The 23,869-nt window shown below is 45.7% G+C and overlaps 1 protein-coding gene and 1 long non-coding RNA gene across 2 annotated transcripts; one reads left to right on the top strand and one right to left on the bottom strand.

Annotated features, from left to right (window-relative positions):
- Nucleotides 1-673: 673 nt before the first annotated feature.
- LOC143694785 (uncharacterized) lies at nucleotides 674-21,554 on the bottom strand. Its single transcript, XR_013183498.1, has 3 exons — nucleotides 21,417-21,554; nucleotides 3,032-4,769; nucleotides 674-1,640 (listed from the first exon to the last, which is right to left on the bottom strand). It is a non-coding gene; the product is annotated as an uncharacterized LOC143694785 (long non-coding RNA).
- On the top strand, nucleotides 19,770-22,463 carry EGR2 (early growth response 2). The gene is made up of 2 exons (XM_054637664.2): nucleotides 19,770-20,231; nucleotides 20,566-22,463. The coding sequence occupies exons 1-2, from the start codon at nucleotides 20,054-20,056 to the stop codon at nucleotides 21,771-21,773; spliced, it is 1,386 nt and encodes a 461-aa protein (XP_054493639.2). The 5' UTR covers nucleotides 19,770-20,053; the 3' UTR covers nucleotides 21,774-22,463.
- Nucleotides 22,464-23,869: the final 1,406 nt, after the last annotated feature.

The following is a 23,869-nucleotide window of genomic DNA, read 5'->3' as shown; positions in this document are numbered from 1 at the left end:
TTTGCTGAGTAAGACCAGACTTTAAAACGTGTGCTTTAGTGTTTTGTGTCATTTGGCTGACAGACCATGCTTTCACTTCTGGGGGATGTGTGTGCCTGGCTGAATTTCAGTTCCATGTTTCCTGAATATGCAGGCTCTGAGCAGAAAATGGTGAACCTTACTGTTGGCATCAATGTATGAAAGGAAGGTTTTATTACAAGCTGTCACCCCAAGTCCCTTAATGTAACCACTCTGCTGGTGAGCCTATGCTTGCCTGAACTTCATAAGCAAGCAGCTTTAGACTCTGGGTTTTTATCATATCCTAAACAGTCTGAGGTAATCTCTCAGATTCGTATGTAAAGACCTATATAAATGCTAAATATTCCCAAAAGTCTGTCTTTGTGGGCATCCTTGTTCCTTGCCGAAAAAACGTCATTAACATATTTTATAGAAAAGTAGCCCATCTTTGGGTTTTTTCCCATCTATTTCTTTCTCAGTCATGGGAAGAAAATCAACCTCTTGATGACCAAGGTATGTTTACAGGTGATACATGTCATGATTTTGAAGTTCTTGGCACTGCCAGGGCAAGAGGTTTAGGATTATGAACAGCTTTAAGGTTCCTCTATTTAGCAAAAAAAAAAAAAAACAAAAAAAAAAAAACCAAAAAAAAACAAAAAAAAACCTGCTGCAGTATCTTTAAAGAAACTGAACTATTCTAGCCTCATGTTGACATTAAGAGTAAGGATTAAATTTCTCTAACTTTCTCCCATTTTGATATAATTTGGGAATATTTAGAGTTGAATATACTGCCATTGGAACTTTGCAGTCAGTGTTTCATCACAAAGGTATTCACTGTTAGAAGACAGCTTAGATCTCATTCAGAAGCACATTGCATCCACAGAAGTGACAATTTGTTAGAATCAATGGAATTTGTTAGAATTAATTTTAATGGAAAATCCTCCGTACAGGAAGACGAGCAGCTTGGTGGCTGAGACCTGTTTAGTGCCACAGTGCACATGCAGGCAGCAGCCACTGCTCAGCATGTGCCACATGCAGGGGGTCAGCCTGGAGCTGCTCTGACTCAGGTGAAAATGCAATGTGTGCAGCAGCACCCAGCATATGGCAGGTCAGCCTTCTCCCTTGACTGAAGGAGCCTGGCCTGAGAGCACAAGCATTGGCAGTACAAAGTTTATATAATGCACAAACAAAGAACATTTATTCAATTATGACAGCTGATTGGAGATACAACTATTGAAACACTGAACTGGGGATTCTGATTTACTTGTGTGAAGATAATTTGTACATCAATCCAGCACAATCCTTGGATGGATATTTATCTGTAAGCCTGGGAGTGTCCCTAAGGAAGTATCAAATGGGGCATTTGCAGAACCATTTATAAAATCTTGATAGTACTGGTGATGAGGAATGAAGAAGCATCCTTGTTGGTGGAGACACATGATTGGGTGCCTGCTTTGTGTGTTTTTAGAAAAGAAACAAGCAAACAAACTGTGTAGGGTAGAATAAAAATCATAGTGGTAGAAAGAATCAGCAGAAAACCCGACATTCTTCTGGTGTTCAGCAGAACTCATAACAATAAATGTTCTGCTGCAGTGTGCCAGCCATTGAGGGTATTCAGATCAGCAGAGGTAAGATTCATAGTCCTGCAAGAAAATTTATAATCATGACAAAAATGGAATTAAATCCAATTCCCCCCCTTTTTACGTATTTTATCTTGAATTGTATCTTATGTGACAGGACTGCAATTAATATCTCTTGGAAAACAGAAGGCTCGTTAAATTGGCCTTGTTATGGTTGCTGAGGTGCTGTGCTGCTGCTGAAAGGGATTCCCCCATTATCTGTGTTTGACACATACTCCTAATCAACCAGGCCAATTCTGCTTTATCAAAGGTCTGTCACACGAGGGGAGATAATATTTATTCTGACTTGTACTAGCATAAAAAATGTGGGTTGCATTGGCAGATACACAACCCTCTGTCAGAACTGGTCACACGGAGCATTTATTGAGGTGTTCCCTTTCTGCAGAAGTGATTCCAAATACAGCCCACTTCACCTTTCACCACTGGGGATCCCAGGTCATTCCAGTTTTTAAAACCTCTTCTTTCAAGGAATATTTATGAAATTAAATCTCACAGCAAGAAGTGTCAAATGGCAAGATTAATAACAATTCTGCAATTTCCTCCACACTTTATTGATGAAAAAGAAAAAATCGGTCAGCCCTACATATCCAGTTTGCTTTGGAAGCTTGTTACCAATATATGTACTCTCCTTTCTGAGAGGTGATAATATGTGTCACAATATTACCTCATTTGCTGAAAATTTTCTGAACACTTGGTTTTGCTTCATATTGATACTCAGTTTATCAGGGACAACAATTTTCTCTGTTTACAAACTGCTCATAGAAAATGCATGAGTTTTAACTGTTTCAGTCCATTTGGTTTAGCAACACTAATAAACTAACTCAAGGCTTAAGAACATCACCTGTAAAAGGTTTGCACAGATAGTTTCATACTATTGCCGTGTTAAGTGCTCAAAAGAAACATTTGTAGCTGTAATGCAGCCTCATATGTTTGCATGAGAAACCACCTGCCCCAAACCACAATCCAAATGCTCTCTTATTTACATGTAAGAATCTAGTGTCTTTGGATAAGACACTAGATCCATACAAACTACATATATGTGTGTATATGTATGTAGGTATAACCTATACAAATGCTAGACATATTTTTGATTTTTCATTTGGCATCTCTAACCAGAGGAGGATGCTTCCTTCTCTCCAGTAACACAAAGCATTTTCTGATTTGAGGGAAAAGATAGGAACTGGGAGGAAGGGCAATTGACAGAGCTCATGCCAAAAGTTGGAATGATGCTGCAACACCCTGCCCAGGACCAATTGCTGGAAGAATGCCAGAGAGTTGAGGCAGAAGGGTGCTGTTTTCTATGCAAGCCATTATTTGGTTGTTTAAAATTTTCCTTTTCAGCAGTACAATTTTTTGGATTATCAGAGAACACCGACCTACATGTTGCAACAGACCTTTTGGTACAGCAGTGCCAACATCCACCAATATTGGCAGATACTTCAGACACTGAAGCCAGGAGAAGACAAGTATCCTTCCTCCTCAGGAAGAGGTGTGGGAATGTGCTTGCTGCAGAAGTTGCCCTCATGTCAAGCAGGAAGGTGAGGAGTTGGAAGGGTGCTGAGCCCAAAGGAAAGCAGATACTGTCCTACAGGTGCCTGGAAAAGGTTTTGCAGCAGAGTCCTTCTGAGCACAGATTTGTGCCAGGGCCCTTGGCCTCCCCCTTCCTTTTGTTCTGGGGCTGATGGCTGAAATGCTGGATGTCCAGGAATCAGATGATTTCCCAGTCACTATTCTGTTCCTGGAGAATCTGCTTCTGCTAATGAGGGCCTTATGTTTCTGATTTGCTTCACTATGCAGAAAAGCTTCTATTGGGACTCTAATTCAGAAGATAGCAGTTGTCTCTTTCTCCAAGAGATTATTTGAGTCAGTGAACTGGTGCCGAGAGACTGGGTCCTTTATTTGCTGTTGAGGAGAAAACTTCCCTTCTTTCTTTCTTTCTTTCTTCTTCTTCTAAGGCAAAAAGCTCTTTAGTATTTCTTTTGTCCCACACAGAATGATGAGGGGATAGTTGTATTTTACAAATGAACAGAGACAAAACACTGCATTCAAAAGACTTCAGTCTGATTGTTCTTAGGTACAGTGTGCAGAATGTTGAAATGTCATATGGAGACATCATATTTTAAATCAGTTAGTCATATCTTGGAAATTATTAATGCAATTTTCAGTCAAAACATCCAAAACAGATGAAGCTAAAACAAATTGAAGTTTCTGATCATGTAGATAATAATCTTTCCTTTTTTGCATGCTCGTCTTCCATGAGCTCCAGTATGGGGTGTACTTCTAACACTGTGTATCTTGATGCACAATTAACAAGCTTAGTAAAATGCCACGTTTGTTTATACATGTCTACTTTAGATTTATTAGATGAAATCTCCTGAAAGTCAGTGTTGGAAACAGAAAGCATGGAGGTAAGTTTTTGATGAATAATCGGTTGTGAAGTTGATGCTTTTGCAGACGTAGATCATCAGTTAAACAAACATGATTACAGATGGCAAAATGGTCCTGGTGGGGTATTCTGCACCCCCTGAAACACAACCAGTCCCATTTGCACAAAGTTCTTCCAGACTTGTAGAGCTGCTGCCTTGTACTTGCAGTGATCTGCTGCACCATGGCAGTCTGGGGCAGCAGAAACTCCCCAGGCACTGCTGTGCTGGGAGCAATCAACACCTGCACCTGGAGTTGAGGGGAGGAACTGCTCCTGCCTCCAGCAGGGCTTGGAGCCAGAGAGACCTCTTCGTTATTTACAGTACTCAGAGCTGACACCTACATGAACTGGAGTTTGCATGGATTATCAGAGCACAGCTCTGCTTGTGCTTTCAAATTTTCATTCATTTCTGTTGCACAATGTCTTAAGCATTTTGCAAGATGTGGCAGGAAGGGTGCAGAAACACACAGCCATGTTTCCTGCAGTAAGTCTGTCTTTCCCACTGTAGTGGACTAAGGTCTCAAAGGGAAAGTCCAAGAACTGATAATGGCTGGAAATAATTCAGTTACTGAAGACTGAGTGAGCAAATGCTGAGAAAATTGTAATTCCAAGCATGGTCTGATGCAAGAGGTTGATGTACTGTAGGCACTTCTTAACATAATTAGCAAACAACAGCGGCCAAATTCTTTCCTCTGAGTCTTCCTAATCTGAAGGAAAGAATGGAAAGAAGAATCTTGCATCTGCAAGGCTCAGAACTGTGCATTATTCCAAAACAGTGGGGCTAAAAATACAACTTTAAGTGTTTTAGACAAAGATAAGCCTTTAAAGAGTCTTTCATTTAGAGATCTGACAAATGAGAGAAACGGAAGTTAAGCTCTCTGCTTGCACTGAGAGCTGATTTCTTGAGGTCAGTGACATTGGGGTCAGTTTTAGCGGACGGTAAGGAACTTATGTTTTTTTAAATAATTGCACAGAGGCATCTCAATATTTTATTCAAATAATTTAATGGAACCAAATTAAGTGGTTTATCTGAAAATACTGAGGCAAAGTATTTGTGTTTTGAATGTTAGACTGTAGGAGTCAGGCTGGTATTTTGCCAGAAAATGTGATTTTGGGGAATTCTGTGGAAATTTCAAGAGATTATAAACAGAAGCTGACTAGCAAAAGGTATGAAATCCAATGTTTTTGTCAACTGAAATATACTTATTTAAGGAATACTAGAGACACCAACAACTGAACAGTGCAGGGAGTGGGAAGGGACACTCCTGTTTATCCTTTAATCCTCCTTAATTTCCTTCTAATCAATCTAAGTATCAAGCTGACTGATTTCTAACTGCACCCAGCAAAAAAGAGACTTGTTTATTTTTACTCTTTAAATTTTAAGCCTGGTGTGGATTTTTAGAATGGAATGTCTTTATGGAAATTGGCTATGCCAATGGACATAGAATTTTTGAAGGATGAAATTCAAAGAAGTTAGACTTCAATGCAGCACCTTATCTAAATATTCCCCACAGGTAGTTACATATTCAGCTGACTGCTGCTAAATGAATAGCTCTCCTGGAAACACTGTCCTTACACTTCAGAATATCAGAAAAGTTTTCTGGTTTAATTTCTTATACATAAGGAAAAGCAGAATGTGTTCCAATAGGAATAGGAGAAGAAAATGGGATGCACGTGTGTGAGAAGTTTAACATATGTGTAAGTGCTCAAAGTACAGCAGCCTGTACTAATAAAAATTACAGATTTTTAAATTTTCAATTGCTTTTTCACTCTGAATGGTTGTTGAATGGCTTTCTAGTCTTGTTTGGAAATACATTTTCTTTTTAGAGCTTATACAGTATTTCAGACTGCACAAAATATTCAGTTCTTAGCTGTAGAGTAGAGAACAGGTCATTATGCTGGAAAACTACTCTGTCTGCCTGAGTTTTCTCCCAGTTTCTCTTTGCTATTACAGACAGCTTGAAATTCCTTCCTTTTTTGCACTTATGCCTGTCTTGCATACATATTTTCTATCCTATAGATCATACTATATTAAAACAGTGTGATTGTGACAATGTATATCAATGTTATTTCAGGAGTAACCTGGTTTTTAATTTTCTATTAATAGACAGTATTTTTATAATAAGTTTTTTTTTGTCTTTTTTCTGGCAGTCATTATTTATCCAAAATTGTGAGGAATTGTGAAAGATTTTGTGTATCTCCAAAAGGGTAGCCCAGTGCATTTTTATTGGCTCTAGGCCTAAACTTCAGCAAGTGTGTGATCAAGTATACCGGAAAAATCCTTTGTCTATTGCTAAACCTTATGAAATTATAGATCAAAAGAGTTTTCCTATCTTACAAGGACTGTGGTACCATTCATGGGCTGAAAATGACTGTCAAAGTAATAAAACAACTACTGTTGTCAGGGAAAGATTAAAAGCAGCAGCTGGATTGTACACAGTCAACTTGAAAATCTTTCTCTGGGAAGGTAAATGCTTTAGAAAATGATCTGGCTTTTCAGTTGATATGCCATGATTGGCAGCCCTATAAAATGGCTACTGACACAGGAACTTACAAAAGAAAGAAGCCTTTTTTCCCCAAAAAGAGCATATTCTGCTTCTTGCCTTCTCCCAGATTGGACTCTGCATTTGGAAGTGAGATGTAATGCAAGTGTCATGGTGATGATGGCTGCCAGCCTTTCCTCTGTTTTATCCAATTTACCTATTCCAGTTTTTTTCCCTGAAATCATTCCTGCTGTCAGTTTTCTGCAGCTTGTGTTTTAACCTATGCTCATTTTACTGTTTTAGTTTTGTTCCTTGAGTTCATCGGTACATTTTGCAATTCTCCTTAAATTCAGTATATTGCCACATCTGTTTCCATGTTATTTTTCCAAGACCATAATCCACTGGAACAGTACCAAATACTTTTAATCTCCATTCAGATTCTCCCATTATTCCTGGTATAGAGGAGTGAATATTTTTAATTGTCTCCATACCTCTAGCCATCCTGCTCCTCAAATTAGCATGTGTGCAATCTTTGAAACTTTGTTTATGCAAGGTCAGCATTAATGATTTCTTTAATTAGTTCATTTCTTTCCATTTAATTATCTCTCTTCTTTCTAGCCATCCAGACTTTCTTGTTCTTTTGAACCAAGTAGATTATCTTTCTATCTGTATCACAAGATTTGGCCATCTGCCTTCACTTGGTGATTTTTCCCAGATTGTCGTTGTCTTTGGGCTTTTCTTTCCTGGTATCTTTTTGATTTATATCTGTTTCTTAATGTCTTCCCTCAGATATTTCTCACTACATAACATTCACTTGGAGAGTAGTTTATCTTTCTTGCATCCTGACAACACCACTGGAAATGAACTCAATGGTTTGCCATTACTTTGCCAAAAGCTTTTTCTCCCTGCTTTCTGATTCCAGCTCTCCTCATGTTGTAATTTTGGGTTCCACATTCCCCTGAGAGCATTGCTGGACCTCTCCTCACCTCTTCTTGGCCAGATTTTCAAATATAAGATGTGTTTGTGTTGTCTTCCCTTAGGATTATGTGCAATGGAGATAGGAAATGGACAGCTTTGTTTCACTATATCCCATTTTCCGTGCACTGGTCTTAAACCCATTTATGTGTTTGGCTTTTGTGGGTCTTAGAATGGGTGTGTGTTGCATAATTGGTCACATCTCAAAGCCACTGGTGGTGGCCATGCCAGGCCTGCAGCATGCCCAGTCTGTGAGCAAGTGCAAGTTCCTCTTGCTCATTCACATGCTGGGCTCAGCACACACTGCCCCAGCTTCATGTAAGCTCAGCAGTGTTCTTCCTATCTGTAATGAGGATGGGAAACTTCAGCTGAGAGCCAAAATCTGCTGTTCCTTCTGATCTTTTGTCAGTGCCCTGCCTGAGAAAAACAAGCTCCCACGGTAGGTGACAGTTTCAGAAGGAATGGTGTTCAGGAGAGGTGCTGGATGCAGCCCCTGGCACAACAGCAGGCACTGATCCAGCCCCTGGGCAGTCACCCTGCTGCAAACTCCTCTGCCCAAACCTACAAACAAACTGAGTGCCTTCAGCTTCTTCTGTGGCTCAAGCTCTAACAGCAGCACCAAGCCTCACCCCTGCTGACCGTAGACCTTGAAAAAGAAAAGAACAATATCTGAAGTTATTTTTCAGATCTTTTTGAAGGGGAAATGTAGATAAAAGCAAAGCTCTTTGTGACTGATTTTTTTTCACTATCTACTTGAAAGGCAGTGGGTCAGAATTAAGGCATTTTTGCTGCGGAGGAAACGTGTGGGATGTTGGCTGCAAGCCAGTAGCCACTAACATCCCCGCTGCACCAGGAATACTTGAATGAAGTGGGCGTCACCCTCGGGAGAGCAGGCATTTGGTAACAGACTACCTACATCAGAGGAAAACCTCTTCATTGAGATTCAAGCAGTAAAAATACTGAATGAAGATAAACGGGTTTGGTAGATTCTTCTGGGGGACAGTGAAAATGGAAGAATTATCATCCAGTCTGGAAGATCATCCTCTAAGCTCCTGTGTTTGTCAGGTCCTATTCATCCCGTAGAGAAGAGATCCATACAGCCGCTGACTTTTCTGACAGTACTCAAGTTTTATCTTCCAGTTCTGTTTCCTCAACACAAAGAATGATGAAATAACATCTGGAGCTTTCAGACAGTAGTCCATGCTATCGTCAGTCTTCCAGGATTTTTTCCCAAAATCAGAATAAAAATCTGAAGTGTGTCAAATGCCTCTATAAAATATAATTTATTCAGACACTAATTCTACTTGTGTCCAGCTGGATATCCACTGGGAAAAATAAAAGTAATTTCTAGAGGTTTTTTTATCACTAAATTATGAATCTGAATGATCAAATAGAATACTCCCAGTGTTATCATTGTTATTTTTCCTAGTTAAACTCTCCTGCTGAGTCAGTCACCAGTGCTACCCAGTCAAAATATGAGCACATTTCCCTTGGATCAAGTCCATCATCCCAACATGACATCTATGAAACAGTTTCTCTTTCCACCTCCAGCAACATGATAAGTAAGCCACAGATATTTTTTTGTCTGAAACTGCAAATCTTGTTTCCAGAGTGTGTAATGGAAAGGAGATTTCCATCTAATTCCATCACTGAATTATTAGAAATTAATATATTCATTTTTTTCAAACACAGAAATTACACCAATGGAAAAAAGGAAGGAAGCATTTTGGGTAAGTGTGGGCAAAGGAAAAAAGTGGCTATAAGAAGACTGAATGGCTAGAATAGAACATCCTAAATATTTTTAAAAGCTCTTCTCCTTGTGGAGAAAATAAAGAGATCCTGTGTAAGTGACAAAATTATATCCATGTAAATCTAAATTCTTACATGGTAATAATAATTTGGATTTTGGGTGCAGTTGTGCATGTTGGGTCTGGTCTAATAAGACTGAGGTTGCAGAAAGCTAGAGGATCTATGACAGCTAGGTGACATGGATGAAAAATAAGTGAATTTGAGGAGGATTTGGGAAAACCAGACCCATGAACCGGAGCAGGTCTACCAAAGTAAGGTAATTATTGGTTTCAGTTTTACTATGGGTAATGGGTTTGTTTTGACAATCTGCCTTTCAAATTCTGGTTTTGGAAATGACCTGCACAAGGTATTTGTGGGCAGTTGATTTGCAATGTCCTACCCCCTGGGCAGAAAGCCTGGGGCAGGGGAAAACAACTTTAATGCCTCAGGGCTGCACAGTTCCTGTGGCTGGCAAACTGGAAATCACCAAGCAACCAACAGAGCAGGTCTGGGTGGGTTGATGGCAAAAGTCTGATAGGAATCAAGCCTGAAAGATTAGGGAGAAAAATGTACTTGCTAGAGCAAAACTAATTGTTGGACTTAGAATAGGTTGGAAAAGTGAATTCTGGTTGCAGCTTGAAAAAAGGTGTGAGGCTGACAGGTGTGTAGCTAAGAAAAACTGGGAGAAAATTCAGCTGCAGCCAGGAGAGCCCATGGACTGCCACATGCCATGGAAGCAGCAGATGCCAGCATAAATGGGGACATGTGTGAGAAGACACAGAACAGAGCTGGGAGTCAAAGTCTGAGATGAGGAGAAGGACCTGGAAGAAAGCTTAAAGGCAGCAAAATGGGAAAGAGGGAAGGAATGATGGAGAAGGTGATGCAATATTGGAAGCCAGACATTTCAGCAAGAAAAATGGTCTGAGGGGTAACATGCTCAGGAAAATGGAAGAGGAATATGTAACTGTAATGACTTCTTCTGTAAAGAACCCTTCTTTTTTCTGAGATCCTGGGGTGGCAAGCAGCAAATTAGCAAATCCTCAAAATTAATTTGGAAAGCAACTACGCTATCTACTCTGAGAGTAAAGTTTAAACTGTCTAACAGAGTTTTTATAAGGAAAAAGAAAATGTGCCGGAGGGTTCAGTGTTCTTAAGACCAAGTGATGAACCTTTGAAAATAGGATTTTTTAATGGAAATGCAGAGATCATTAACTATTGTAAGCACCTCTAAGAATGACACCTCTATAGTAAATTACATTCAAATTAATATAAAACTGTAAAGATTCTCTGACAGCTTTGATTATGTAAGTTGATTTTAGTAGTTAAATGTTGACTTTCTATAATGCATTCTCCAAATATTATACTGAATGCTGCATCATATATAACAATTACCATGTCACAGTGCTATTTTGTGTAAATTAAATTATTGACAGCAATATAATTTTGTATTCACTTTATTATTTTGATCCATTTTTCTGTCAAAATATACAATGACTCTTCACTAGATTTAGAAACCAGAAAAACTCTTTAGATGGTGAAGTATTATTCTCCATACATTATTTTTCCTTAGCCTGTAATGAGTTTGGGGAAGGAGGGGGAAGCAACATTTCATTCCTCCTCTGACATTGTGTGTGTTTTTAGACACGTTGTCAACTTTAAATTGTGTTTCAATAATTGTGCTTATCACAAAGTCTGCAAAGTCCATGGCAGGCCTGGTCAGGCTGTCCAGGCATGTGGCAGAGATGGTGTTTTTAGTGTGCTCCAGCACAAGCACTGTCCTCAATCACAGCATGGAATATAATGTGGTTATGAGTGTAGGTTATTATTACAGGTTGGAATTGATCGTCTCCAAGGTCTTTTCCAACCTAGTTGATTCTTTGATTCTGTGTTTCTATGATTATTCAGCCTAGCTTTAAGGAGATTCTATTGTACATCCCAGGTGAATACTTCCTGTTCCTTGATATCTCTTATGAGTTAAGGTGAAACACATCATCTGTGTGGAGCAGCTCTTTCTTCACACCTTTTCCTTTGTCCTTCTGGGGGCTGGGGTGTGAGTATGGCAACAATGATTGTCCATCCTTGGATGCCTGGAGAGTGCTTGCAGGTTGTGGAAAAGGAAAGGTTGTGGTTTTAACTACTTGTAATGCAGCACTTAGAGTTTTCTCATTCACCTTTCCACAGATGCACAGCCTGTTGGCTCCTCGTGACCTGCACCACACTGGAGTGCAGAAATTGGAACACAAGCTCTGTCTTCCTGTCGGATCTCAGCTCTTCTCCAGGCAAGTACCCTGACCCCCAGTATGAAGACAGTGCAGCTGGCTCACTTCACATAAAACCAAAGCCTTAATCATAAAGACATGAGGAGGCACTGAGAGTGACTCTGAAACATGGTTTTGGGTGCTATCCTGTGAGACTAAAGAAATGGGCTGAGATGCTTTTAGGCAGAAAGGAGGACTGAAACCAACACATCACATACCATGGGCAAGGACTCTAACTCTGGGTACAAAAATTCCCTCCAATCTGAGTGGTGGTAGAAAGGCTCAGAAAATGCTCATTTTCTCAGCTTGTGCAGACCAGGGAGGTTGGGATGCACATGTCAGTGGGGTTTAGTTATGGCTTAGGTACAACCAAGCCATAGTTATATCCTATATCTGCTCAATAATAAAAATCAAAGACACATTGGCACCCCTGAGAGCCTGGGAAGCAGTTTCTGGTCCCTGGGCCAGTGAAGTACACTTGTTTGTGGCTGTACAGCTGTGGGCTAACTACCTCTTCAGTAAACTGGCCCAGGTCTGTGCCCTTAATGCCCTGTGAGCCTTAAACTAAAGATTATTTTTCAGATGCTCTTTGAAGTTTTTATTCAGCTGAGCATGTGGAATCAAGGGGACTGAGAGGAAAGCTGCAAGTTGCCAGCATGGTAGAGATAGTACAGGGGTAACTGGGAGGGTACTCTGAGTTCACCATTTTTACTAGTGCTCTCTAAATATGCCAAAGCTCATTTGTCCTCGGGTTGGAAACACATAAATAAAACATATGTGCTTTCTATGGCAGCACAAAATTACAAAAACTCATCTAATACTGATCAAATGCACTTAACCATTGCACATGCACTTAATTCAGTATGAAATTGTTATTACCTTGTTATTTCTGCGTGCACCAATTCCCTTGTGCTCAGTTTTAAGGGACAGAAGCCCATACACACTCAGCAATCTCTCCTGGGAATTGCTGCTAATGCTGAAAGTAGATGTTGCTTCTTAGCTTGGGTCATTCATTTTTCCCTTTGCTTAGGCTGTTTGTTGTTGATCTACACTGCACATTCAAGATCTGCAGTGTGGTGGCAGTAGTAGTAGTGTGAACATGGAAAAGAATCTGTTTGCTTGAAGACTGATCTGGTTTTATATTAGTCTGGGCATTAGAGTTCTGTCAGCCTTGCCCTCCTAAGATACTGGTATTGACTTATATTCTGTAGGCAAACTGAGTTCATTAACAATTATTACAGACACAACTGCTGAAGTACCAAGTCAGAATGACCATTTCTGTTAGCTGGAACATTTATAAAATGCCAGGAATCATCAATGGGTAGAAGAATTACTTTTTTCTAGTTTCTTGTCTAACATTAATAGCAATCTCTCCTTTGTGTGCTTAATTTGTAAGGAAAGATCTTGTCTTTGCACTTTTCTGCATGTAATTTCATGTATCTTCCCCTGTATGAAGCTGTTTGACACACAAACACATTGCAGGAGTAGAGTTCTAATAAAACCAGCTTCACTTGGGAGTAGACAAATAGACTTGGGTCTTTCTATGGCACAAGCTAAGCCTTGATGCTGATTTTCTTATTTGGCCTAATTTCTTGTTTGATCTGCCAGTGTGGGAGTTAATTGTATAAACACAGAAATATGGGAGATAGGGAGAAATACATTCTGTGCTGCCCTGTTCGGGTGGCTCTGTTTCTTGCTGGCTTTGTTAATGTGTTGCTTACAGCAGTTTAAATGGCAGGGGGGATGAGGAACAGTTGGTGATGAAAAGGAGTTAATGTGAGAAGACATGAAGAAATCAAATTGCACGATAAGAAATTGTTCTTCCCAACATATTTCTGTGCTAGCCCATATAAGTGGGACTCCATAACAGTACCCTGTGCCTACACCAGGAACTGCAATGGCATTGAGTTCAGGTGTTAAACAAGTATATAACCAGGTTCATCTAATTTTGGCATTTGATTTTAGGCGGCAGTCATTCCTCTTGATGTCTGAGAGCCCAGACATTGTGGTGATGAGCTAGATCTCTGTTAGCACCTCAGGTTACTAACCTGGAGAGAGGAACTATGCACTAAAGGAAGATTTAAAGCTACAACACAGCAAACAAGAACTAACACTTGATTAAGTTATCCTGAGAGTTGGGAAAAATGAACCTGCTGGGCAGGTATTCCCTAATGATGCTGTTTTGACTTTACTAGCCTGTCTTCTCAAAGTATCCTCTATTTATTCAAAGAAAATCATCTGCTCCTCTCAGTTATTTCAAAGTAAAGTCACAAGAATAGCTTGTTCCCACTCTATTCCAAATATAGATGTTGGCAGCAATTGCTTAGATAAGGGGGAAGGAAAGGAACTACCAAGGAAGAGGAAAGACAGCAGGAAGAAGAGGGAAAAGAGAGCTGAAAAGGTTGGACAAGGGAGTAGAGAGAGACATGAACGAGAAGGGAGGTGAAAGAACAAGGACAGTATATCACAGCAGAGAAAACAAATCAAAGATAGCAACAAACTCCTGTGAAACAGGTGGAAGCAGCCCAAATATAGGATGAAAAGGACTATGCCTGCCCTCAGGAGTTTTAGCCTTGAAAAGAAACCAAACTGTAAATAAAATCATGTCCATTTTTTTTATTCACTCAGATTGTAGGGGCTACATGATCAGAAAACTCAAGCTAACTTATGCCACTTAAAAATCTGGCCCTAGAAATGTTAAAACAAAACATGTTGCTTATTTTAATCTCATGGGGGGTGGGTGTTTGTTTGTTTGTTTGTTTGTTTAATTCTCTGCTGCAATAAAATTTGCTGTCTGTTCTGACAGAAAGCCATCCATTGGGTAACTTTGCTGAAAATGAATCTGAATCCCTGTGTCCTAAAGAATTCACAGTCAGGATGGTCTTCTGGTGAAACTAGAACATGTAGACATACCCTCAGGAGCAGAAAATAAATGCTGATAAAAAGTAAGGAAAAGGCAGAACCACACAGATTGACTTACCCAGAGCAAAGAGCTGAGTGTTTTCCAAGGATGAAGGCAAACTTCTTTAAGACAAAAACACAGAAAAATGACACATAAATGGAAACAGGTTTTGAGAAGTGGCACATAGAGTAAATGCAAACGAGTGCTTGGAAATTTAGAAGTCATGTAAGTGGCTCCAGCTTCCTTGGAGGGATGGGAAGTTTCTGGGAAACACCCCACAGAGCTCTTCTCAATCTCTTTGTAAGAGAAGACTGCTTGGAAAATGATGTTAGAGGTTTTTTTTCCCTCCTGGTTTGCTGGAGAGAGATGTTATACCTGACTTTACTCATCACTTGAAGATAAAAAGTATGGCCAGTGCTGAAGACACTGTTTCCTATAAACTGAATATGTCCAGAAACCCTTCTGACAGGCTTTCTAAGCACTCAAACACTAGGTGATGGGACCAAGAGAACTGAAAATGTGACTCTTGCTACACTTGTTTTATTTCAGTCCTTCAAGAAAGAAGACCACTTGCATCATGAAGGCACGTGCTCAATCAGTCTCTCTCTGGACTGAAGGCCCAGCCATGGGACAAGGCAGTATTTACACAAAACACAGGAGGCACACTGGAGCAGGAAATACAAGGGTAAGTGGAACTAGTTTCAGAAGAAAGGACTGGAAAGTACAGCTTTGCAGGCAGACTATCACTATTTAGAAACAAAGTTGTCATTATTTTGAGTCTTGTCTCATAAATGACATGTGTATCCCAGCAATTTTCACAGTTGAGAAAGCAACTTTTTTTTTCTTTTTTTTTCTTTTTTTTTTCTTCTTTGTCCCCCCAGCAAGCAGCATGCAGAGCTGATATTTTAGCCTTTCAGCAGGGATGCCACTCTTGTGGTTTGCTCCAAACACTTCACACATCGACACTGTTGGGGTTGTGGGGCTCACAGCTGTGGCCGGGATCTCTGACTCAATAGGGCTAGAGTCTCTCTATAGGTAGCACGAGTGTGATGAAAACCTTTAGGGGTGCTGTTATACGGTGAAAGAGCAGCAGAACTCAGCCCAGAACATCGCTCTTCGCTCGGCTGCTGTGTCCTCGCTGGCTCCCGGGAGCGCCTTTCCCCAGGAGAGGGCAGTGGAGCCGCACACGCTCCCCGCTCCCCTCCCGACAGCGGCGGGAGCAGCCGTTCCCTCGGGCGTTCCGTGGGAAACTCATGGGGTCAGTGGAAGCAGGAGCACGGATTTTATACATATGCTGGAAAGCGTGTACAGGAACGTCCAGGAAATGTTCTATGTATTTAATAACAGGAATAAGTTTTGAGCAAACAAGTTTGTTGTTGCTTTTATTTGACTGGAAGTTTTCTCTGTCACACATACTTGTTCACAGCCACACGAACTTAAAGTAGTAGTTTATTGATTCCACATGGGTTTATTTAATTCCTATAGCCCGAATTAGAAGAAGTTATTGACATTTAAATAACCCTTCAGAATGCTGCTACTGCTATCCTAAGCCAAGGACTCACAAGAAAGTTATTTACTTATTTCAAATTTACAGGCACTCATCCTAAGACAACAAGCAGCCTTGGCTGAAAACCACAGAGTGGTTTCAAGGTACTGTAATTAAGGGTAGACTGGGATGCTTTCTCTGCTCCTTAACCATCCCCTTCCCCTAGCATGCCAGCAGCCAGCCAGATGTTTTCTGTAAGCTCATGTTTACAGCAGGTTTCCCTGGCTGGATTCCAGGTTTTGGTGACTGGCCAGTGCAGACTAAGAGCCTATATCAGGCCTGTGAGGGGCAGGCAGGGCAGACTGAAGGGAAGTGGCTTTTGCCAGCAGCCTGGGAATCCAGCAGACAGCCTTGGCCAAAACAGAAGGTGAAATAGTAAACAAGCATTTCTTCCTGTGAGGACATGACAAATCTTTTTCCGGTGAAAGGGGGTAATTTTAGGAAACTCTGAAATTCAGCTTTGGAGAGAAGATTTTCTCTTTTACATGAAACATTAAAAACCCACCATCCCCAAAATGTATCTATTCCAGATTTAGGACAGACATTCTTTGCTGTTGTTAGGGTCATTCATCTCCAACCTGTAAACAACTCCCTGTTCCCAAATGAGTTCCTACTCCCTAGGGCACCTGCTGAGCTGGGGCCACCTTAACCCTCCTGAAAGCAGCAGGATGCAGAGTGGAAGCTGCAGGGTGTGTTTCCCATGCAGGCCTTTTAGCACAGGAGGTCGGGTGAGTTTTGCTGCAAAAGCATAGTAACCCCCTGGAGAGATGACTCAAATGTGTGATGCTAAGCTGGTTAAATGTGTTGCCAGCTCCACAGATGATAAACTGCCTTTCTTTCCTCAGCTACTCTCAACTCAGGTACAGAGGCAAAGATGATTTTATTTCTACAATTGCTATCTCAGGTACTGGTGGTAGAGAATGACTGCAGGAAAATATACCCCCAGTGCAATGTCAGCTAGCAGCTTGTTAAAAGAGCAAGTACAGTAAATCCAAAGGGGCCTGGTTTCAAAGAAGTTGGGAGTAGGAGAGAAGTTCTGCCTTTCAGCTCTGAACCATCCTCAAGCACTGCTATATCCACTAAGAGGTCATGCATATTCAAGGCTCTTGGTGTGATTGGGAATTTGGAAATTTTCACCAACAATCTGTCTGTCATATGAAGCCACATTGTTTACAGGAACCACAGAAATCAGTAGGATATTTCTGCATGTAAGGGCCACTGACATCAGTGTGAGCTGGACAGTCCAACCCTCAGAGTCTGCTGTAATCAGCCAAATGGAGATCAAAGGTACAAAGCACATGCAAAGCAATACAGCAAGGATATCTGAAAAGGGCCCAGAAACATTTGAGTTTCATCTGTCAACAACTTCCTGAAACTGAGCATTAAGTATGCTTCCATCTTGCCCCATGCCAGATCCTGCTGCCATTGAGACAAAGCCCCCACTGAAAGATGTCAAGTGATTTGATTGTCCCTGGAAATTTATTCCATTCTTAAGAAACCTTTTAAAATTAACCAGCCAAGTCAACTACAGTAGTATTCCTCAGGTGAAGTTAAATTTTGTGTCGGTCTTTCATTCAATCCTTTTCCATAGTGGAAGAACATTAAATTAGCCAAGTTAGTTCAAAGCTAGAGTTGATTCATGGAGGGATTAAGGTGGGGTGTGAAACCTTGGTTCTCCTTTCTTCTGTGTGCAGTATGATTTAGTGTTATCTGTTGGCATATGGTATTTTGAATTATTACAAGATGATGTAGACTATCCATAAGCCCTAAATCTGAGATATCTGCAATGTTTTGCAGTAAAGGAGGATACTGCACTTAGAGTTACTGTTTCTCAAATTCATGTAAAGTAACTCACCCCACTGCACAACAGATTCCAATATTTTGTTCTTTCATAGTAACGATTAGACCAATTATAGCTCAGCTGTAACAGAAAGGTACAATACAATTGCTCCTACTTCTCAGTCAGATTTCCCAGAACCTGTCTCTCTGTCACACTTTTAAATTTTACTTTTAAATTGAGATGGTTTTTTAAATGAAAATATCTAGAATCCCACTGAAAGCTTGCTTTCAACTAAATCTCATATGTCAAACTGTATTGGCTGTACATTAAGTGCTAGAGAGGACTGGTAACAAAAATTTATGTTAAAAACCACTGTTACATATTTACTAATTACTGTGCATACTTCCCTGATCAAGGCAAATATCTAGCTTTATGCCTACTATTCCTTAGCAAATGCCCCTAAAACCTTTATTTTTCAGGGATGCTGCTGTCTAATCTGGACTCTGTGGTGCCTGAACATGTAATGAACCTGGAGCATCACCAAAGGCCGTGATCTGGAGGAACTGAAAGAGCCTTTCTCAGCTGGGATGTGAGGTGTGGCATGGATGAAGAGGTTCCTGAGAGACACCGTGACAGTGCTTGGGAGCCAAGGCAGAAGGTAAGTCTATACACCACAGGGATCCCTGAGTACACCCCTCTTCTATGGCACAGGCTGTAATGTGTTAGACCTGTAAACATTGGTGTCTGCAGTTAAAAATGAAAGGGAAGAGTTTTTAGCCTTCCTATGTATTCTCTGGCTTGCTGCTTTGGAACAGGAATGCACTGTCATAATATCTCTCATATGTTGCCATGTCTTGCTGCTGCTTGGGTTGTCAATGGGTTGTTTTTTTCGCTGCAGACTATTGAAAAGGGGCCTCACACGCTACAGACCATATGTGAGAGTTGCTTTCCTAAATGCAGTAATAAACAGCCACGAGATGAAATATCCCCAAGTAATGAGATTAGTGACACGGGATACAGCTTTCAAAAATAATTACATCTGACACCCTCATCAGCAAGAAGATGTAGGGGCTGCAAGCTCTAAGCTTGGGAACAGCATATGAAAGATTGGCTTCTCCTGGGAAGGGAGGCACAAGGGAGGTTATTTTTAGTACTTTGGAGGAAAAAAAGAAAAAGCCAGAATTTAAGCACTCTTTGGTTTGATACCCTCGTTATGGAGGAGATCACGGAGAAATAAAGCAAAAGCGGCGGTGGAAATGTTACTGAGGATGGAAACTGTGGGAGCACGAGGTTGAACTGAGCAAAGCGGGAGCGGTAGGGTCAGAACGGAACGAGGTGGGGGGGCACTCCTGTCCCCCTCCCCGCCACCCCTCCCCGTCCCGTCCTCGCTCGTGCCCGCCGATACAATAACAACCCAGCGACGGCGGAGCAGGCGGTTCCGTTTTCGCGACGGTATATATAGATCAGACACTTTCCAAAACAAGCAGCGCCGCCGAGTCGCTCTGTTCGGCGGCTCTTTCCACCCGTAATTCAGAAAGAAAAAAAAATTATTTTTTAAAATTACTTTTTCTTTGACAAAGGAGAAGCTTTATTCCGTGAATGCGGCTGTTTCCTGACCCGCCGCCGGTTTGCGGTTACAAGCTGCTGAGAAAGTGAGCGGGGTCTGGCGGGGCGGCCCCGGGACCTCCTCTGCTTTTCCGAACCTTTTAAAAATTTCCGGAACAAGCCCTAAAAGGGCAGGCGGGGCGGGGCCGGATCCTCGCCTTTTTAGGACAAGGGCCCCGCCACCGGAATACCCCCCTGGGCGGCGCGGCGGGCGGCGGCGGGGGCCGAGCGGGGCCGGGGCGGGTCGGGGCCGCCCCCGCGGGGCGCGGAGGGTGCGCAGGGAGGGGGGGTCGGGGCGGGCGCGGGCCGGCGGGTCCCGCACGCGGGCGCCCACGTGACCGCCGGGCCCCGTTCCTCAGTCCTTATATGGGCAGTGACGTCCCGGGCATTCAGGGGGCCCCCATAAATAGTTACCGCCAGACTTGTCCTCCAGCGCGAGCTGCGGCGGGAGCGCGGCGCTCCCGGGGCACCGCGGGCACCGCACCGCCGCGACGGGGCGGCCGCCCGCCCGCACATGCCGCGCCGGCTCCCCGCCGTCCCCCCGCGCTGGTAGTGGGAGGCAGGGGGAAGCGCCCCCTCCTCTCCCTCCCCTCCCCGCCCCGAGTGCCCACCGCCGGCCGGGAGCGCCGCTCCCCCGGCCGCCCCGCTGCCCCCATGATGACCGCCAAGGCGGTAGACAAGATCCCGGTGACCCTCGGTGGGTTCGTGCACCAGCTCCCCGAGGGCATTTACCCGGCGGATGACATCTCCGCCGCGCTGCCAACTTCGGTCGCGATCTTCCCCAATGCCGACCTGGCAGGGCCGTTCGACCAGATGAGCGGTGTGGCAGGAGGTAAGCGGAGCTCTCGCAGGTGCGGGCCGGGCCAGCGGCGGGGCGGCGGAGACTCGGGGCGGCGGGCGGGGGTCGGACTGGGACGGGGCGCCGGGACCCTCTCCGGGGCTCTCCCGCCGCCCGGCCGGGTCCCCGCCGCCCCTTCGCGGCAGCCCTACCTCCGCACCCAGCTCGGGGGGGAAAGTTGCAGTCGGCTCGGAGCCCCCCAGCATCCGGAGCGCAACATGTGCGCGCCGCAGCCCCGCGCTGGGCCGGGGCGGGCGGTGGCTGGGACCGGTGCCGGTCGTCCGGCGGGTGGCGGCGCGGAGGGCTGACCTGCTCCTTGCCCCCCCAGACGGCATGATCAACGTGGACATGGGCGACAAGCGGGCCCTGGACCTGCCCTACGGTGGCGGCTTCGCCCCCAATGCTCCGGCTTCCCGCAATCAGACCTTCACCTACATGGGCAAATTCTCCATCGACCCGCAGTACCCTGGCGCCGGTTGCTACCCCGAGGGCATCATCAACATCGTGAGCGCGGGGATCCTGCAGGGGGTCAGCACGCCCTCCTCCGCCGCCTCCTCCGCCGCCTCCTCCGCCTCCTCCGCCGCCTCCTCGGCCACCGCCGCCTCCGCCACCTCCCCCAACCCGCTGGCCGGGGCCCTCGGCTGTACCATGGCTCAGGGCCAGCCAGCCGACCTGGAGCATCTCTACTCGCCTCCGCCGCCGCCCTACTCGGGCTGCGGTGACCTGTACCCGCAAGACCCCTCCTCGGCTTTCCTGCCCGCCGCCGGCGGCGGGGCACTGCCTTTTCCCCCGCCGCCCTCCTACCCCTCACCGAAGGCGGCGGCGGCCGACGGCGGGCTCTTCACCATGATCCCCGAGTACGGAGGCTTCTTCCCGCCGCCCCAGTGCCAGCGGGAGCTCCACGCCGGCCCCGACCGCAAGCCCTTCCCCTGCCCCCTCGACTCGCTCCGCGTCCCGCCGCCCCTCACGCCGCTTTCCACCATCCGCAACTTCACGATGGGGGCGCCCCCGGCGGGCGCCGCCCCCGGCAGCGCTCCCGGCAGCGGCGGGGGCGAGGGTGCGGGCGCCCGGCTGCCCGCCGGCGCCTACAGCCCGCACCACCTGCCGCTGCGGCCCATCCTGCGGCCCCGCAAGTACCCCAACCGGCCCAGCAAGACTCCGGTCCACGAACGGCCCTACCCGTGCCCCGCCGAGGGCTGCGACCGCCGCTTCTCCCGCTCCGACGAGCTCACCCGGCACATCCGCATCCACACGGGCCACAAGCCCTTCCAGTGCCGTATCTGCATGCGGAACTTCAGCCGCAGCGACCACCTCACCACCCACATTCGCACGCACACCGGCGAGAAACCCTTCGCCTGCGACTTCTGCGGCAGGAAGTTCGCCCGCTCCGACGAAAGGAAGCGGCACACGAAGATTCACCTGCGCCAGAAGGAACGAAAAGGAGCCGCCGCCGCCGCCGGCGGGTGCCCGCAACCCGGCGGCGGGAGCGGCACGGCCGCCCTGGCCCCCTGCGCGGCGCGGACGCGGACGCCCTGACGGCGCGGGACGCGCAGGACCCAGCGCGGAGCCGCCGCCGAGCGCGGCGGGCGCGGAGCGGAGCGGGGCCCGGCGGGGCGCGACGAGCACCTGGCGGCGCCGCGGGGCTCCCCCGGGCCGGGGCGGGCCGGAGCGGGCCGGAGCGGCGGGTGTACATAGGGGCTGCGGCGGGAGGATGGATGCATGCAGTGCCGTCGTGGTGAGGTGTCCTTGGTGCCTTGTGTGGTGTAGAGCCCGGTCCCCTGTCTGCATGTGGGGGGTGCCTTACCGATCCGCTCCGACGACAGCGGCGACACCGAGACCGGAAAGTTTTTCCCTCCCTGGTTTTAGTATGGCTGTACATTTCTGCCTATTAATATTGGGATTTCTTTTTTTTTTTTTTTTTTAGAGACTATATTTTTGTACGCACTGGTTTGGGGTTTTGGTTTTGTTTTCCTTTTTGGTGACTTGAAAGTGTTCCGTTTGTAGTAGGACTTGGGACAGGATGTAAATACTCGGGCTGGGACCGGCGCCCGTGGTCGGCCGGCACCCAGTGCGCCGCAGGTAACACGAATAATGCACAACCACTAACGGGGGCTGGAAGGAGAGGGGGGGGTATCTTTATCTTTCTGGCCACTCTGTAAATAAACTTTTCGACAATAGGGTAGGTGCTTACAAAGTTTATAAAAGACGACAAATAAATCTCTTAATTATGCTAAATTGACATCTTTATTTCCGTAGGTTCCCTGGCCTGACCCAGGGAGGGGTTGTCCCCCGCTCGTCCCCGACCCGCGCCGGGTCCCGGCGGCGGAGGGCTGCGGGGCAGCCCGGTCCGGGTCCGATGGGCGCACCGCACCGCCCCGCAAAGCCTCGGCGTGGAAAACTTGCGGCCTCGGCCCCAGCGTACAAACACTCGCTTTTGGGCGCGGGAATTTCCCTCGGAGACGAGAGACGGGATAATATTAACCAGGGAGCGGGGTGGGTTTTTTTTGACTCATTCTGTTTTGTTCCGCGGTTACGATCCGCCCCAGGCAACCTCCGCGAGTGGGCTCCGGAACAGTGAGTACCGCCGCCCCGACGGCCGCCGCTCGGGGGAAGCGGCTCCCGGCGGCGCGGGGCTGCGCGGGCGGCGCCGCGCCCGCGCTCGGGGGCTCCGCAGCGGCCCGGGGCGGAGGCGCTCACCCCCGCGGCACAGCCGGACTGTTTTTGCTGAACCCACATGGCCGCAATATCGTGCCTTTTTTTTTTTTCCTTGTAAACTTATTTTGGTTAATGTTTTTTTAAATGCTATCCCGGCCTCGGCCCACCCTCGGATCCTGCCATCGGTGCAGAGCCGTAAGCGCCCCGCGGGCTTGCCCCTCTGCCACGCAGATTCCTGGTGCGGCCCGCACTGCAGAAGTGAGCTGTGCAGGATGGACATCACTAATGCCACAACCCAGAACAGCAGGGCGAAGGGGTTAAGTCCTTTCTCGGTAGTTCCCAGCCTCTGCTTGCCCAGGTGTTAGGTCCCATAGTGCAAAGCCCCAGCAGCACCTGCCTTTTCTGTCTGCTAGAAATCCCTGCTTCCCATTTTCTGGAACTCACGCCGGCTTTTGGGGCAGCTGCTTTTCCGTGGGAGCTGAAGTGATGTGTCTGGTTCTGAATCAAGACAGCTTTTAAAGTTGGGCATGGACCAGCCTGTGCAGGGGAAGCCGCGCTCACTGCCCCGCCATCCACCTTAGCAGCACAAGTAAGCCTTCACACCTGGTTTGCAGTTTTGCCACCTATTCCCACGTGGTCTTGGCCCCCAAGAGACCACAGCCTGCTGCTGGAGGGATGTCATAGAGAAGCTGCAGCCTCCTCAACTGCTGGGCTTCTGCAGGTACCGCCACAGCCTTGGATAACCACAGCTCAGTCACAGCCAGAGCATCTTGAGTGAAATTGGTATCTCAGCCACCCAGACACACAATCCAAGGTTCCCCCTGCACTGTCCAAACTACTGTCTCCAGCCATGCCACAAAATTAAAACCCAAATCAAAAGCAAAAATGATATGAACAACACTGAAATCGTAAAGGAGGTGAACTAAGGAAACTGCTGGTGATTAGTGTATGGCCACAAGAGCACCTCACATGGCACA

This window comes from Agelaius phoeniceus, chromosome 9 (genome assembly GCF_051311805.1).
Source record: "Agelaius phoeniceus isolate bAgePho1 chromosome 9, bAgePho1.hap1, whole genome shotgun sequence".
Lineage (NCBI taxonomy): Eukaryota > Metazoa > Chordata > Aves > Passeriformes > Icteridae > Agelaius > Agelaius phoeniceus.
The sequence above is the reverse complement of the archived record's forward strand: the minus strand, read 5'-3'. Positions and strand labels throughout refer to the sequence as shown.

Coding starts and splice junctions, on each gene's coding strand:
- EGR2 (XM_054637664.2), top strand. CDS start 20,054: ATGATGACCGCCAAGGCGGTAGACAAGATCCCGGTGACCCTCGGTGGG. Junction 20,232..20,565: donor GATGAGCGGTGTGGCAGGAG/GTAAGCGGAGCT, acceptor TTGCCCCCCCAG/ACGGCATGATCAACGTGGAC.